Consider the following 16,380-nt stretch of genomic DNA (forward strand, 5'->3'; position numbering starts at 1 on the left):
ACCCTGAGATCATGATCTGAGCTGAAATCAAGAGTCAGACACTTGACCAACTGAGCCACCCAGGCACCCCACTTCCCTCTCTTTGCTTGCATGGTTTCTGATGAGATGTTTGATATAATCCTTATGCTTATTCCTCTATAAGTGAGATGACTTTTTCATCCTCTGGCTTCTTAGAAGATTTTTCTCTTTCTCTTTGGTTTTCTGCAGTTTGACTATGATATACCTAGCAGTTGGTATTTTGATATTCAACCTGCTTATTGATCTCTAAGCTTCCTGGGCCTTTGGATGGTGTCTATCATGAATTTTGTGAAATTTTTGGCCATTATTACCTCAAATATCTCTTCTTCACTGTCCTCTCTTCCTTCTCTTTCTGGAATTGCAATCACACATATTCTACACCTTTTGAATTTGTCTCACGGTTCTTAGGTATTCTTTTCTATTTATTTTTTCTCGCCCCATTTTGGTTTGGGAACTTTCACTGACATTTCTTTAAGCTCACTGATTCATTTCTGTTTGTGTTTTTGATTTCTAACATTTCCTTTTTATATTTCTGGCATTTTCCATCGTTGTATTTACATTACCCAATCTGTTCTTGTATGTTGTTCGCTTATTTCATTATAGCTCTTAACATGTTGATAATAGTTATTTTAAATTTCCTGTCTGATATTTCCAAAATCTGTGCCATATCTGATTATGGTTCTGATAATTGCTTTTTCTCTTCAAACTGTTTTTCTTACCTTTTAGCATGGCTTATGATTGTTGAAAGTAAGGCATGATATAGGCTAATAGGAACTAAGGTAATTACACTTTTAGTGTGAATTTTTATGGAACTGGGCTATTTAATGTTTGCTCTAGCTATAAATGCCAGAAGCTTTAGTTTTCTATAGTTCCCTTATTTTATTTTTTTTTCTCACCAATTGTTTTTGGGTTTCCCTAATAACTCCTTCTTAAATAGGGTCTTTGTCTTTCTGGTGGTAAATTATAGGAGGAATAGTAGTGGTCTGTAATCTTATGATTAATCTTAGGCTTTCAGTGAGTCTAAGTTCTTGGGCTGTGACCTTCAGAAGGTTTTCTCAGCTTTTGTTTTCTCCCTTAAGATAGAACTAGAGGGCTAGAGGGGGCTAGACTTGTCTAATTGCCCGTCTACCAGGTATATTAAGCTTTGGTAAAGTTGTGTTCTTTGGAGAACAGGTATTTGTTATGGAGAATGCTCATGGTGTATTCCTAAATTATTATTTCCCCCCTCCCCCTGCCTGAAAAACAAGGAGACTTTTCTTAGATCTTCACCATGAGAACTCTGTATGTTTCCTGGAGATAAGTTCATGGAGGTATGGGGGGCTTATAATACTGGGGGCCCAGGAGCTTTTAGGTCTCAAGCTAGTCCACATTTAGCCTCTGTCAATTTGTCAAAATTGCCCTTTAAGTGTTCCTACTAGTTTATGGCTCTAGTGGCTTCTGCTCCAGGTAAGCTGATCATATCTGTGATTCTCTGTGTTTGCCTATCTTCCCTTATTTCTGAGTGGCAGTTTGCCCTGTGACCTCAGTTCCTTGATGGGTCTAAGAAGAATTGTTGATTTTCAGTTTGTTCAGCTATTGTCTTGTTGTGGAGGATGGGAACAATGAATTCTAGGCTCTTTAGATGTTGGAGCCAAAACCAGAAGTCTCCCAATGTCCAGTTTTCAAAGGTGGTAGATATTGTAAGATTAATAAGGGGTTTGGGGGAGACTGCCCTACATTCAAATTCAGGACCTGGCCTTTAATTAGAGGTAGTACCTTGTACAAGTCATTTAACCTGTCTGGGCCTCAGTTTCCTCACCAGTCAAATAAAAATAATTCCAAGTACATATGGCTATGTTAAAGTTAAATGAGAAGACATATATGAGCAAGCTTATCACAGATCCCGGCATGTATACTGCAGGTACATCGCAAATGTTACTTTCCTTTTTCCATTAAAGTACCTGTGCTTGAAACCAAGGACCATTTTGAGTCCAGCTTATCACATGGCATCTATCTGAGGAATTTAAAAAGTTTTTATAAAGTATTTGCCATTCTTACAATGTGGGGAAAAGTGCTTTGAAAAAAGAACCTGCCTCTGTAAGGACTGCCCTATTCTTAAGGGCTTGAAGGTATTCAGCTGTTCATTCATTCCTCTCTTCCAACTGCAAGTATAATATCCTTTTTGAAAGTATGCAGCCTTCTGAAAAAGCCCATGAAAACACATTTCTTTCTGTCTGAGTCGGAATACAGAAACATTATTACCAAATACTAAAGATGATCATTTTGCTACAGTGGTAGGCTATATGTCCAGAGGTTAGGAGGGTGGTTAGTAGAAGTTGTTGAATCACTTAGAGAGATAATAAATAACCTGATTGCAAAATTCACTGTCAAACCACATCTGGATAATTGTGTCCCCTTTTGAGCACCATCATTTAAGGAGGATGTTGACAACACTAGAGTGTGTCCAAATAGTGGTGCCCAGGATAGTGATGGGGGCATCTACAAATTGAGAAAACTTGCTATATTGGGATGTATATTAACTCAGTTTATTAGCTCTATTTATCTGTATCATTTATCTTTTTATATAGTATAAAATATATTTTTTTGTTCAGTGCCAAATTTTTCTTTATAGCTCTGATTTTTACATTGTTCCAGTTTTTCTTGGATATAACTCTTGACTCCTTTCCAGGAAAGACACAGAGGGAATCCTCCCCTAGCTTAAGTGTACATTATTATCTGACCCCCCCCCCCAAAAAAAAATCAATGGGCTGAACTTCCTTGCAGTAATTCTAGCCCTTGGCTTCATTTCATGAAATCTCCAGTTGCCAACCTCAAGCTGAGCATCACTTTTCACCTCGCGTTGTTTCCTATAAGTCCCCAAGGAGCCTTCGCTTGAGCAGTTATGGTTTGGTCTGTTGTCCTGGGATGTAGAAATAAGGGGGTTGGGCAAAACCCAGAGATGTGCTAAGTGGATTCCGAGCTGTGAAAGTTAGAGCAGGGAGCACATGTGCGCTTGAGGTTAGATGTGAACTGGAGCCTTTTCGCCCTGCCATCTGCATTGTTTTTATTCTTTCTGCAGAAGAGTTCATGATCTTTTGTAATTTTCTTTTTCTATTGATCCAGCAGTGCTAGTAACAGAAACTTAAAAAAAAAAAAAAGGTTATGGCAGTACAGTCTATGGAATTTCACTGTCATATATCTTGCACGTTAGAGAACACACGCACTGTGGGATGAAGAGATGAAATTTGCCTTGTAGAGAATTCATTTTAGGGTAGCAGTCTTCCTTCCCTTACCTCATGCTGCCCCAAGCAAAGGTGAAAGTACGACTCTGCTTTGTCGGTCTTTGGGCTGTAATTTCTTCTAATACAATTCCATCTGGAGAGGTGAAGCCAATGGGAAAATAATGAACTTTTAAAGGAACTTAACTTTCTACAAAGATTTTCGAGGATATGTGTGTTGGCTCTAGGGCTGAGGGCAGCTAGAGTGTAACCATTGCTGGGAGACAATAGTCTGAAGCTGACTACTTCTACTTTGCAGTTATGTGACCCTGTGAAAGTGCTTAAACTATGCTGAGCATCAATTCCATCAACCATAAAATGGGGATCACAATATCAAATTGAGAAGATTGTTGTAAAATGTAGATATCATAATATTCTTGGAAATGCTTTGTAAACACCAAACCATATAGTTCGTGAGTAATCTTAAGACGGGATGGTCTATCATTTATTTCCATCTACCCAGCACTTCTATACCCCTAGCACTTAGCACAGAGCCTAGTATATAATACGTGATTGGTAGCTGAAATTAAAATGAATGAATAGTTTTAAATCTCCAAATTTCTGATGATTTTAAAGAATTCATTGACTGATCCTTTGTATTGCGCTGGATGATCTCTTGGCCTCATGGCCTCATTCAACCTTTAGATGCAAGGATTGAGACTAGAGTAGCATGTGGGGTTAGGAAGAAATTGCCATAAAGTAGTTAACTTCTCCAGGAATTGCCTTATGTTCTAAACAAAATAGGACAAAACAAACAAATGAGCATGTAGCAGTTGATGGAAATGAAGATTAACTTTCTTGAGTGGGCTTGGAAGCCCAGTAGAATTACACTGGCATCTGCTCACCATTGCTGGGCATGTCATAAGCCCAAGGGAAGAATCTAGCAAGCATGTTCTACCTTGTGAGGGATCTGGGGCAGATGGTGGTGGCACAACCTAGAGCTCACTTCTGCCACAGATGACTGCGATATTGGACTAAGTGATCCCAAGGAGCTGGTGGAGTACAGTCTCTCTAGTAGTCTTAAAGTAGTAATAATTTGATTTTTCAAGGCTCATGAATTGGCATCATTTAGACTACATCTGTCATGGACCTTTGCACTTTGGAAGGAAACAAAAGTACTAAGTTCATTTTAAATGTCTCAGGATACTTGGTTATTTTTGTTTGTTGTTAAGCTGTCTTATTTCTTGAAAAACCTATCATTATGGTTATTTTCCTTTCCTTCATATAAATGTGGAACTCTGATTATTTGGGATAATTTGTGTCTTGAGTGTTTCAGTTTGGAGAAAATGAGATGATGACATTACTACTTTCTTTCTCAAACCAATGACACTAATTGGGCCTTATGCCAGGGGGTAGGGGCAGCAGATGTAATCTTGAATTCATAGTCTCTGTAGAATAGATAAGGCTTCCAAGCCAATTGGAAGCCAAACTTTACCAAGGAAGCTCAGCAGTCATCCTTCCAGATGTTTGGTTTGCAAATACCAGAGGTGTTATTTGCAATATCAAATGTATAGATAAGTGCATGGATTGGTTTTTTTTTTCCATTCAGATACCCATTTGGGGGATACATTTCATTTTCAGGTCTGACAATCTGTCAGAGAGCTCCCTTTAAAGTTATCTTGAGAAAATCTACCAAAAATGATTAAATTCGTGATAGTTTTTATACTCGGCTAAGACCTTGCCTCTCCTCTGGGGCTGAACGGGCTTAAAACTGTTATGTGAATTTATATGGTAGTATATGGTTTGTTGCCAAATATTTATCTCTGTCTAAAAATGAAATGTCTTGAAATACATTTTCTTTTTAACTGAATAAATCAATGAGAGAAAGAGAAATAACTTCTCATTTAGCCAATTTTTAATCGATATTCTCGTGAGAGGCCGAAATGTTAACCGAATCCTGGCTTTTGTCATTTGAAATACAATTTGTGTGTTTAAGAATTTATGTGCACATCAGGGTTTGGACTTCATGTTCAGAAAGGAAAATTGATTTATAGGAGCAAACAACCGCAGGAGTAGAGGTAATGCTGGAAATGAATATGAGTCAATTATTTAAGGCAAATGGGACTTTAATCACCACAGCAATAGAGAAATCTCAAATTCAGTTGCACCCTGTGTTTTCAAGCTTTAATCTCTGGGCATTTCTGTATCTCTTATTTTGCAGAGGCCTTTGAAATTGTTGTTCGCCATGCCAAGAACTACACCAACGCCATGTTCAAGAACAACTATCCGAGCCTGACCCCACAAGCTTTTGAGTTTGTGGGTGAATTTTTCACCGACGTGTCTCTCTACATCCTGGGCTCTGACATCAATGTGGATGACATGGTCAATGAATTGTTTGACAGCCTGTTTCCTGTCATCTACACCCAGCTCATGAACCCTGGCCTGCCTGAGTCGGCCTTAGACATCAATGAGTGCCTCCGAGGGGCAAGGCGTGACCTGAAAGTATTTGGGAATTTCCCCAAGCTTATCATGACCCAGGTTTCCAAGTCACTGCAGGTCACTAGGATCTTCCTCCAGGCCCTGAATCTCGGAATTGAGGTGATCAACACAACTGATCACCTGAAGTTCAGTAAAGACTGTGGCCGAATGCTCACCAGAATGTGGTACTGCTCCTACTGCCAGGGACTGATGATGGTCAAGCCTTGTGGTGGCTACTGCAACGTGGTCATGCAAGGCTGTATGGCAGGTGTGGTGGAGATTGACAAGTACTGGAGAGAATACATTCTGTCTCTGGAAGAACTGGTGAATGGCATGTACAGGATCTATGACATGGAGAATGTCTTGCTTGGTCTCTTTTCGACAATTCACGACTCCATCCAATATGTCCAGAAGAACGGAGGAAAGCTGACCACCACGGTGAGTACTGGTCTGCAGTTTTCTAAGGAATTGGGTCCTGTTGAGGTGGGGCAGTCTGGCCAGCATCGGGTGCTGAGAGAGAGAAGTGAGGGTAAGATCAGGGGGTAGGCAGAGATGGTAGAGGGACTGAATGATCTCATGGAGCTAGGCAGCACATTAAGACCACAGACTATGGATGGGGCGCCTGGGTGGCTCAGTTGGATAAGGGTCTGACTCTTGATTTTGGCTCAAGTCATGATCTCATGGGTCATGGGATCAAGTCCTGCATTGGGAACCTGATCTCAGCAGGGAGTCTGCTTGAGATTCTCTCCCTCTGCCCCTCGTTCTGCTTGTGCAAGCTCTCTCTCTCTGTCTCCTCCCCTCTCTTTAAGATAAATAAAGAAATCTTCCAAAAAAAAAAAAAAAGACCACAGGCTATGGAGTCATAATGCCTGGCTTGAATTTTAGCTCCACCTACTTAACTGCTGTGAGACCTTGGGTGAATCATCTTATCTTTATGAGCCTCATATTGCTGATTCATAAAATAAGGCTAAAAAGAATATCTTCTTCATAGGGAATAACATGTGTTAAAGCATTTGGCATGTGTGTGGTCCATGGTAAGTCTTCAGTAAATATTAGCTATCATTCCCATTGTTGTTAGTCATTGTAATCCTCCTGACAACACTGTGAGGTGGGTATAATTATCTCCATTTCATAAATGAGGATACTGAAGCTCAGTGAAACTCTAACTCACCCCGGGGCACCCAGCTTTAGTTAGTGGAAGAGCCATGATCCAGAAATGGATCAGGTTTCCCTTTAATTATGTTATCACCAGTTTTTCTGATTGTGATTTCACGCTCATGCTCTTAATCGCGTATATCACATTACCCTTTTGGGTAGTGCCTTTAAACACAGGAGGCCCAGCCAGAACCCACTAACTCAACCTACACAAGAACAGAGGTGAGGCAAAGCATCTGCGTGCTCCAGCTGTTGTTTTCGCAGCCTTGGTTATACCAGTCTACCCCTGATGGGCTTTGTGATGGGGGCAGGACAGTTCTGTTAATGGGGCAGCAGTTGGCTTGGTTTCAGCCACACTGCACCTGCTGAGCTAGAGTGCACACATTCAGAACCACAGGAAACACCCACTTTCCAGCGCGGAGCAGAACCCACGACAAAGAGCTACCAGCAGATCCCATGAAGGTGGTCGTGACTGATCCCTGAATGCTGCCAGCTTTGTAGACAGAGGTGGCAAAATCATATACTACACTACCGTTGTTGAGCTCCAGCCACATTCCAGGTGCTCTGCTGGCCAGTTCACATATTATTTCACAGCAGTCCACAAGATAGGTCCTAATAATGTCCCCATTTTACACAGGGGGAAATGAAGCTTAAAGAGGTTCAATACCTTGTGCAAGGTCTCAAAGCTGTTAAGTGGAGGTGGGGGAATCTGTGATTCAGACCCAGGCTGGGCTGGCTTGGTTGACACAGACTCTTAGCGTTTACACAGTGCAACTGCTGTGTACTCAAAGCCATTGCTTACCTGGAATGTGGAGGGCAGATTGGGCCATTTAGTCTGGCTTTAAACTCGGGAAATACAAAGCGATGGGGGTAATTGGTTTCTTTGGTGAGTTAAATTAGGAAGGAGGATAGAAATGGTGCAAGCGGCAGCATGGCTACTCACGGAGCTGTTCTAATTGCCCCATTCACAATGTTAGCCATTTAAAACACATTTACTGAGAAAATATTTTATAGTAAAATGAACAGAAATGTCCTATCTAACGATAGTGTTCTTCAGTGGCTAATTATTCCCTTGACTGCTTTATAATTTGAGGCCAGATTCTGGGGACTTCTACAAAAGTAAATCTCATGGAACTAGAAAAATGAGAAGTCGATGTGTTTGTGAGTTCCCCCACCTGATAGTGATTGAGGGCCCACTATGTGTCAGACACAAAGCAAGGGTGCCAGGGGTGTGGAGGTGTCTTTAATGAGAGGAAAAATGAGGAGACAATATTAAAGACAGGGTATGGGAATGTTTAAATGTTGCCTCTGATATTGGTCACTTCACGGCAACATAATGAATCTTGAAAACATGTGTTCTCCTCTGGTGCTTCTAAACACAAAAAATAGGGTGGGGAACTGGTAAGGGGTTAAGGGCACTGTTTTGATGGGGCTCTAGGTGTAAAGGCTTATTTAGTAAACATTTATTAAGCATCTGCTTTGTTCATGGCACTTTGCCAGGTGCTGGGTATTCATAGTTACCCAAGACATAGTTCTTGAGTCTTACAAAGGTCAGTCTAGTTGACAGACAGATGTGTAGCTGAATAAATTTCACCATAGTGGACATTTCACCATAATGTGAATGTTGGAAGGGCCATGAGAGATTAGCTAGTCCAATCCCATTGATCTACAAATGAAGAAATACAGTTCAGGGAGGCTTGCCCAAAGTTATATAATTAATGGAAGAGCCCAGAAGACTAGAATCCAAGGTCTTCTGCGGCTTCAGTCTGGTGCTTCTCTTAACTACCATGCTGGTCTGTCTCCCATTAGACTCCCCACTTTCATTCTAAAAGCTCCATTAGGATTTTGCAAAGACATCATGAACTTAAATTGGATAGCTATTTTAGGGTGCCAGACCTGCTGTATTTTAGGTGCATACGTGTGTGTGTGTGTGTGTGTGTGTGCGTGCACGCATGTGTGCATGTGTCCACATGCACGCTCATGCAAGAGGGCGTACATTTCATGTCATTATCATTCAGGAAGAAAGGCCTTGGCTGTCAAGAGGTGCTCAGTGATGCAGTCCCTTTCTGTTTTGGCCATTAAGGGCCTGATTGCTCCCAGCTCCCAGCTGGTTATGAGAGCGTGAAGTCTGCCTTCCCCAGGGAACGCCTGAACTAGAACAGAAAGCATATGTAAACTCTGCCTTGTTACTGTTTTATGACCACCAACTCTAAGTAATATATCCCAAATGGTGGGGGTGGGGGAATCATTGGCCAGGTGTGATCCAGCCCATACTCTGTACAGGCCAGAAGGGGGCTGGGCCATTTATGGGGGTGGTGAGGGGAAGTGAGGGTTGGGGAGACTGCAGAAGTCTATTCATGTTAACAACCCCACAGAATGCCCCAGAGCGAAAGCTGATTTAAAACTAAAGCATTAATGAGGTTCTGCTGTAGCACCCTCACCTTCCTGTTGTGATAAAATGTAAAATCCTGCCAGTCCGTCCTGTTTGAGGTTAAGTTGTGGTGAGAGACCTCTTTGAAAATATGCTCTTTCTGAGTTCTGATGAGACCACCTTTTTAGCCAGCTATATGCCATGCCGTAAGTCCTGCCATACTGGGACTTTGCTCCTTGCTTTGGTGGCTTCTATCTTCCCCAGATTATGAAGGACATTTTGGTCTTCTAAGTGAACCAGGCACTATTAAAGTTTTGTAAGTACAGCCTGTTAGTGCTTTCATTTTCCCTAAGATAGTTTTCACTTCTTCCACCTACCCAGTGGAGGCATGCGAGTGAATGTCGGGCGTGTTCCTCACTGGCAGCTCTCCTGGAGGTGGTAAACATCTGGTTCCTAAACTGGGCTCATCATTGCTATCCCCTGTGGAACATGTTAAACAGACTCCTGAAGTCTAACCCCGGGGCTTCTGATACCACAGGTCTGTGGAGAAGCTGGAGAATTAGCCATAGAATTTGTCAGTTTAAAAGTACCCTCAATTGATTCTGATACTCCTTTGGGAACAAATCCAGCCACCTTGTTTTGAAGATAAGGTAAGGCCCAGAGATTGGGAGTGAATGACAGTTAATGGCAATGCTAGGATCTCTAATTTCTCATCTATAAAATGGGATTGATATATGGAAATGAATTGAAATGATAGGTACAAAGTACCTGGCAGAGTTCAAGGCACATGGCAGGTGCTCGCTTAAACCCGGTCTAGTACGTTTTCTGCTACATTTTTCTAAGTGCCAGATGGACAATGAGTTCTTCTTAAACTTATTTTTTCTTAGATTTTATTTAGTTTTTTGACAGAGAGATAGAGCACAAGTAGGCAGAGAGGCAGGCAGAGGGAGAGAGAGAAGCAGGCTCCCTGCTGAGCAGGGAGCCCGACATGGGGCTCAATCCCAGGACCTTGGGATCATGGCCTGAGCCGAAGGCAGCCACTTAACCAACTGAGCCACCGAGGTGCCCCTTAAACTTATTTTTTAAGTGCCAGGACATTTCATGTCATGTTTGTCCAAAGAGGTGACTAAAATATTGTGTGAAAATGTGTGTGTGTGTGCACGTGTGTGTGAGAGAGACAGAGAGGCACAGAGACTGAGCGAGATTGAGAAAGAAGAGGGAGGAAAGAAAGGGAAGGAGAGAAAATTTGTGCTGAGATGTCCAAGAAGGTTTAAATGATGGGACTGTAAATAGATCCATCTTGACTCTTTATCTACATTTGTGAACTAGGTTAAATATCATGGCCCCAAGTGAGTACTGAGCAGGTTTTTAATAGTATTTGGGTGAGAGCATCACTGTTAAATTTATCAGCACATTATTGAATTCCGCGTCTTACACCTTGAAGCAAATACAAATATGTACAGTCATTAGTACGTGTGTTTTCAACATTGTTGTCGCACCACAACCCCATTGTCAAATGCGACAGCCTTCTTTTAAAAATGCAATTGCTTTTATTTGGAAACCATTTTGATTGTCATCACCACATACCAGTGTATGGATTAGAGGCATAACCGTTGTGCGTTTCCTACCCATTGATTAAAGGATTAATAAGCAACAGTTTGGATGTTTACTGCTCTCCCAGAAAGTTTCCCAAAAGTCTCTCTGATTTCATTTACTTCCTGTACCCCCCACAGTCGTTGCTCACATATCCTCATGCGGCTGTTTGCCCTGTCAGTTTCCCATTTGTACTCATGTACTTTCTTTATTGATTCATCTCAGAGTTTCTCGGCATTAGTTCCTCCTCTCCCACAAGTTCATTACCTTGGCTTGTTATATGCTTCACTGAACGGTGGGCAAAATTGCAACCTTTCCTACCACCACTCCTCCCGGTCTTTCCTCGCTGTGATATTTATTTTAGCATGATCTGAAATAGGACTGATTTCAGGGAACATTAATGAGTGCTCATTGCAGAAGCACCACGATAGACACCAGGAGCCACAAGGAGTGGTAGAAAGATGACCGTGACCATGTTGCCGTGCTCAGGGGTCACTTGGCTAGCAGGTAGCCAAGCTAACACCTAAAGCCAGACCTGTTGGACTCCAAAGCTCATGCTTTTAACCATCATTCTATGGCTCTCTCAAATACTTCACCTCTGTCTTCACCAGAATCTCCATTCCCTGAACAGAGGCTAACTCGGTGTTTACCATCTTGTTTAATATCCTGTCTTACTCTCCACTGTTTTTCCAGCTGCACAATCAGGGTTTGAATTCATTCTCCCTCCTTGGAGACTCTTGCTATAGTTTTTCCCAATGAAGGACCAAAAGACACGAGATTTTTAGTCTTCATAACACTTAAAGGCACAGAGAAGTTGCTTGGGGAATGAGGACTGTTTGTGCAGGTGATGAAAGAGCCAGTCACGCATTGAAATGACTTTGCCTAGAATCTACGTGAGCAGTGCCAGTGGTGAGGAATAGCTTATTTTTCCATGGCAATGTTTGGAATCTGCCCATTAGACCAACAGATGGTTTTTAATGCATTTGCCTTTGATTCTGCCCCTTCCTGGTACATCCGGGTCTCCATTATGGAGTTTCCTCAGCAGGAACATTGAGTACTGAGAACCTAACCTACTCCAGTATCCAAGTACATCCATTTCCTTTGCTAGAATTTCTGAAGATACCTGCAGCGAAGTCAGTATTTATGTGTGCTAGGAAGCTCTGGGGAAGATTCTCTGTTGATCCTCAACAATAATTCACTCTATCAAATTCTTATATTTTGCTCTCTGTGTGAGTGACTGTAACTCATCAGAATTTCCAAGATGAGCCCTCCCTTCATCTCTGCTTTGAAGGCTGAGGTTAGAATGTCAGAATGTCAGTGTTCCTCTCCTTGTGCTATCACTTTGGACTTTCATTTTTTAGTCTCCGATAGAGATACCTTGTCTGAATTCATACAAGCTGTTTTCAGTACAAAGTGGTTTCAAAGTGATAAAAACAAGTAAATGACTCACTACCTAATTAGTGTCCGCCGGTCAGCATCTAGAACTGTGGTAAGCAGCATCATTTGCATGAGGTCCATTTCTGGAAAGACAAAAATGTTTATAGGCTGCCATTCTTTCTTCACTCACAATAAAAATAGCTTTAGTGGGTCCCATGGGGGGAAATACATAGTTTTTAAACATAGATTACCTACTTATTGAAGAGAAACGTACAAAGGAAAAAATTGGTACCACTTTTAGGCACTAAATGTTAATTTCAGGGCGCGTTTCAAACGGTGGTCACACTGGGGAAGCTTTTATACATGCTTCATCCTGAAATTATATATATTATGGCTCATATTAGGAAATTAGGCAGGCCCTTCACGAATCTAGAATTACTCACCTTTACCTTGGCAAGAAGTGGCAGCGTGATTACCAGTTGTTCTCTGTGTTCTGAATCTTTAGAAATAAGTTTTTTCTTTCTGTGGTCTGTGGACTGATGTCACAAGACCATGTCCTCAGGAACTGTGAAAGATCAGAGATCTGTACCCTAATTACAAGCTAACACGTTCGTTGGCCACACAGTTTCATGGATGCTGGTTAAAGACACGAGACTCCCTGGCTCAGAGATGAGGGACAGTTTATTTCTCACAGCAGTGGTAGCCAGAGCATCTGCATCTGTGCCAGACCCCCGAGCCCCGATTCCCATGGGGTAAGGCAAACGGGACCAGATGGCTACCGCACCCCCAGTGAGCTGCATTACAGGAGCAGAGCCTTGAGTTTCTGGAACTCAAATCTTTGACAACAGGTAGTGAGCCTGCCTGCTCTTCTCTCTGAAGGTAGGCACTGTCTCTGTCTTCCAAGGCTGCCCGCTCTTCAAGGGTACTGGAAAAAGAGCGTGGGGAGAAAGTGCCTATGTGTCCACGACAGGCAAAAACCCAGGAGACCCATGGAAAATTGGCCAACAACACAGGATCCCCCAAACTTGGGCAAAAGTCCACAAAGATCACCCCATGACTGGATCTTCCAAGAATCTCTGTGCCCCCAGCATTAGCCGTGAGGGGAGTCCGAAATGATTCTTCTGTGTTGAGTGGCCAGGGCATGGGAGCACAGTGAGAGCAGCCTTGACCCTGGGGAGGGCAGGCAAGCCCCTGCATGCTTGCTGTCTCCATCACACACTGAAGCATCCCCAGGAAACCTGGAGTCATGTACACGGCGCGATTCCCCTCCCCGTACCTGGAATAAGGTTCCTCTCGGCAAGGGGAGCATGACACCATTCAGGCACAGTAGCACCACTGGTGACCTTGGCTCTCTTGCCCCCTGGCGCCTGGGCATTCTGCTACCTTGCTCAGGTCTCCGGCGACAAGTGCTTTCTACTGGGACTGTTTTGGAGCAGGCAGTCTCCCCGCCCCCACCCGGAAAATTGAAAATCTATTTGAACACCACAGAAGCATGTTGAAATGAAGTTACCCTGCAGCACAGCAATTTCCTCGGGTGGGGGCGGTTATAAACTTGCCATGATCAAGTGCGTCACAAAAAGGGCAAAGACGACAGACTTTGGGGCAGATTTCTTCTAGCACATTGCCGCTTTTGGAAGATAATCTACAAAACTGCATGACCCACAGCTGGCACAATTTTCTGAGCGCTGATACTGGGCATAGACTGGGGCTCACAGTTCACTGCTCCTTTCCTTGTGTGGGGGGGGAATGCTAATAGGGGAAGACAACTAACCTCTGTTTTGGTGAAAGTACAGACTTCTTAATGTCCTTTTAAAATGTCCCTTTGGGGAATGGGGCTCAGAATTCATCAGACTTCTCCCAAGCAATGCTGGAAGGGGCATGAAGGATCTTATTGGGGTGATGGAATGTTCTAAAACTGGTCTGTGGCGATGGTGGCACAACTTAAGTCAATTTAATAAAAATCATTAAATCGTACACTTGGCATGGGAGAATTGTACGAATCCAAAAATACGCCTCAATAACATTGTAAAAAAAAGATTTCATAAAATAAAACACTGTGGAGTTAATATATAAAGCACTTCAAATACAGCAATGTATAAGCACATTATAAAACAGCTAGTAAAACAATACTTGTATAAATATTAACCATATCATTCAAATAAATTACTTTATAAAGTAAAACAGAAACAAACAAAAGCAAATTCTGGAAGCTAGAAGACAAAAAAAATGTCCCTTTGGGAAGTGTATAACCCAGCAAGGGTGCTTTCATATTTCATATGGGGGTGGGGGTGTGCAGGGGGGTTGATGCTGTCTTCTTATTACCCAGTTCAAATCCTTTCGGAAGAATATTCAGAAAGCGAATTAATTTTTCCTTTTTTCGTTCCACTCAGAATGCCTGAAACAGATAAAGTAGGAAATGGAGTCATTATATTTGGGCGCTGTCTATTATCATTTACTGACTGAGAATCTATCTAAGCCTTGCTGCTTTTTGCAGATAATTAATTTTGTTCCTAAATGTAGGAAAGAGTGATTGTAATCAGTATGTTTGTACTTTCAGCCACAAATAGAGCCCATCAAAGATATGCAGTACAAATAAACCTCATAAAATATGCAGCCCGAGCACTGCTTGAAGTTAATGTGCTGTTTTTTTTTTTAAAGAAAAAAATTATATGTATGATTTTTGAAAGTTGTTCTTGGTATTCTTATGTAGTTAATAGATGAACTCCTCTTTTTCTAACTCAAGCCCACACTCTGAATTATTTTTATCATGAAATCTCATAAACTCAAGCTCAAGGGGACTTTGATTTGGCATGGAAATCAATTCATCAACATACACATATTTCTGAGATCTGGGTGTGCGTTTCTCTTATGCTTCTAGAAAATTATGAATAATCAGATCGAAGTTTGAGGTTCAGGTTCATGGGATGAAACCCAAGAGCATGGTTATTTGTGAAGGACTCCCTCTAAACTCTTTAGAAAGACTTTTTGTACTTTTTTTTCCTGGCCGCCCACACCAGCATCTGTTCTAAGCCTGTCCCTTGTCCCTCTCCTTCACAATTGTACCTTGCTTGGTGTCTTGTTCATTTAGGCCCTGTAGTTGGTTGAAAATGGTGTTTAATCATGGTTCTGTCATCCTGGGAAGCACATTTCTGCTTCTGCTGATTCTCTAATGTGTTCCCTCTCTTGAGAAGTAAACTCACTTCACTTAGCAAAATTATATATCATCAGAAAACACTTCAAAAAGGTTATCAAGGGCGGAGATCTTAGTCCCTGTGGCGCAGGTAGAGGGGAAATATTTAAGTGTATGTGGGACCTTTTCACGCTTCTACAATTGCCCACTGTGCAAAATAACATCAGGCCAGGAATCAGAATAGGGATGTGGGGTCTCCGCCTTGTGCGGCCCCAGGAAGTGGCCTGGGAAAAGTGAGTTAGTCTGTGCAGTAAAGAAGATCGTGACCATGAGTGTGATCACGGAGCACTTGCCATGTGCCACACACAGTTCTAAGCTCTTTACATGAACAGACACATTTGATGCATACGACAATCTGGATTAGGAAGGAATTCTCAGGGCTATTTTCCAGGTTAAAGAACGGAGGCTGGGAGAGTTGAAAGTGGGTGCCAGCCACAAGGCTGCTTCAGTGGCTCTCTCCACTGCCAGGGCTCCCGAGGCTCATCTCTTGCCCGGGACCAGACCCAGTCTCAGACTGTGTAGACGGAGCCTGGCTCCTGCTGCAAGAGGGTGCTGGCTGACTCGGTGGACGTGTGGCAGGAGGGAGAGCTAGGAAGTTGCTAAGGGGCTCACATCCCTGCCTGCTCGCTCAGCTCTAATTCTTCATGTTTCCTCCACGTGGCCTTGAGAATAGCATGGAAACTTCCAATGGGCTTAGCTTTTTCTTCTCTGCTCTTCCTCATACTTGTGTTAATCCTAATTAGATTTTTCTAAATCTGCTTGGAGCTCAGACTTCCCCCAGGATCAAGGGCTATTCCATTTTTTATCTTTTCTTAAAAAAAAAAAAATCCGTTCTTGATGAGCTTAGGTTGAAAATATACTTTAAAAAATATATGGCGCCTCCATTTCCCCCCTTTCAGATCAGAAATCCAAAGAATAGTGAAAAATACCAAGCGCTGTGGTTTTCTTATTCTGCATTAAAACCCTGCAATGATCTCTTTTCAACATGGAAGGAGTTCTGT

The 16,380-nt window shown here is 42.3% G+C and overlaps 1 protein-coding gene across 1 annotated transcript in view; it reads left to right on the plus strand.

The window, feature by feature from the left end:
• Nucleotides 1-16,380, plus strand: part of GPC3 (glypican 3) — a 403,498-nt gene that overhangs the window by 207,952 nt on the left and 179,166 nt on the right. Inside the window, exon 3 of the mRNA XM_027608126.2 lies at nt 5,437-6,131. Coding sequence (XP_027463927.1) covers nt 5,437-6,131 — 695 coding nt within the window. The remainder of the gene's footprint in view (nt 1-5,436; nt 6,132-16,380) is intronic.

This window comes from Zalophus californianus, chromosome X (genome assembly GCF_009762305.2).
Source record: "Zalophus californianus isolate mZalCal1 chromosome X, mZalCal1.pri.v2, whole genome shotgun sequence".
NCBI lineage: Eukaryota > Metazoa > Chordata > Mammalia > Carnivora > Otariidae > Zalophus > Zalophus californianus.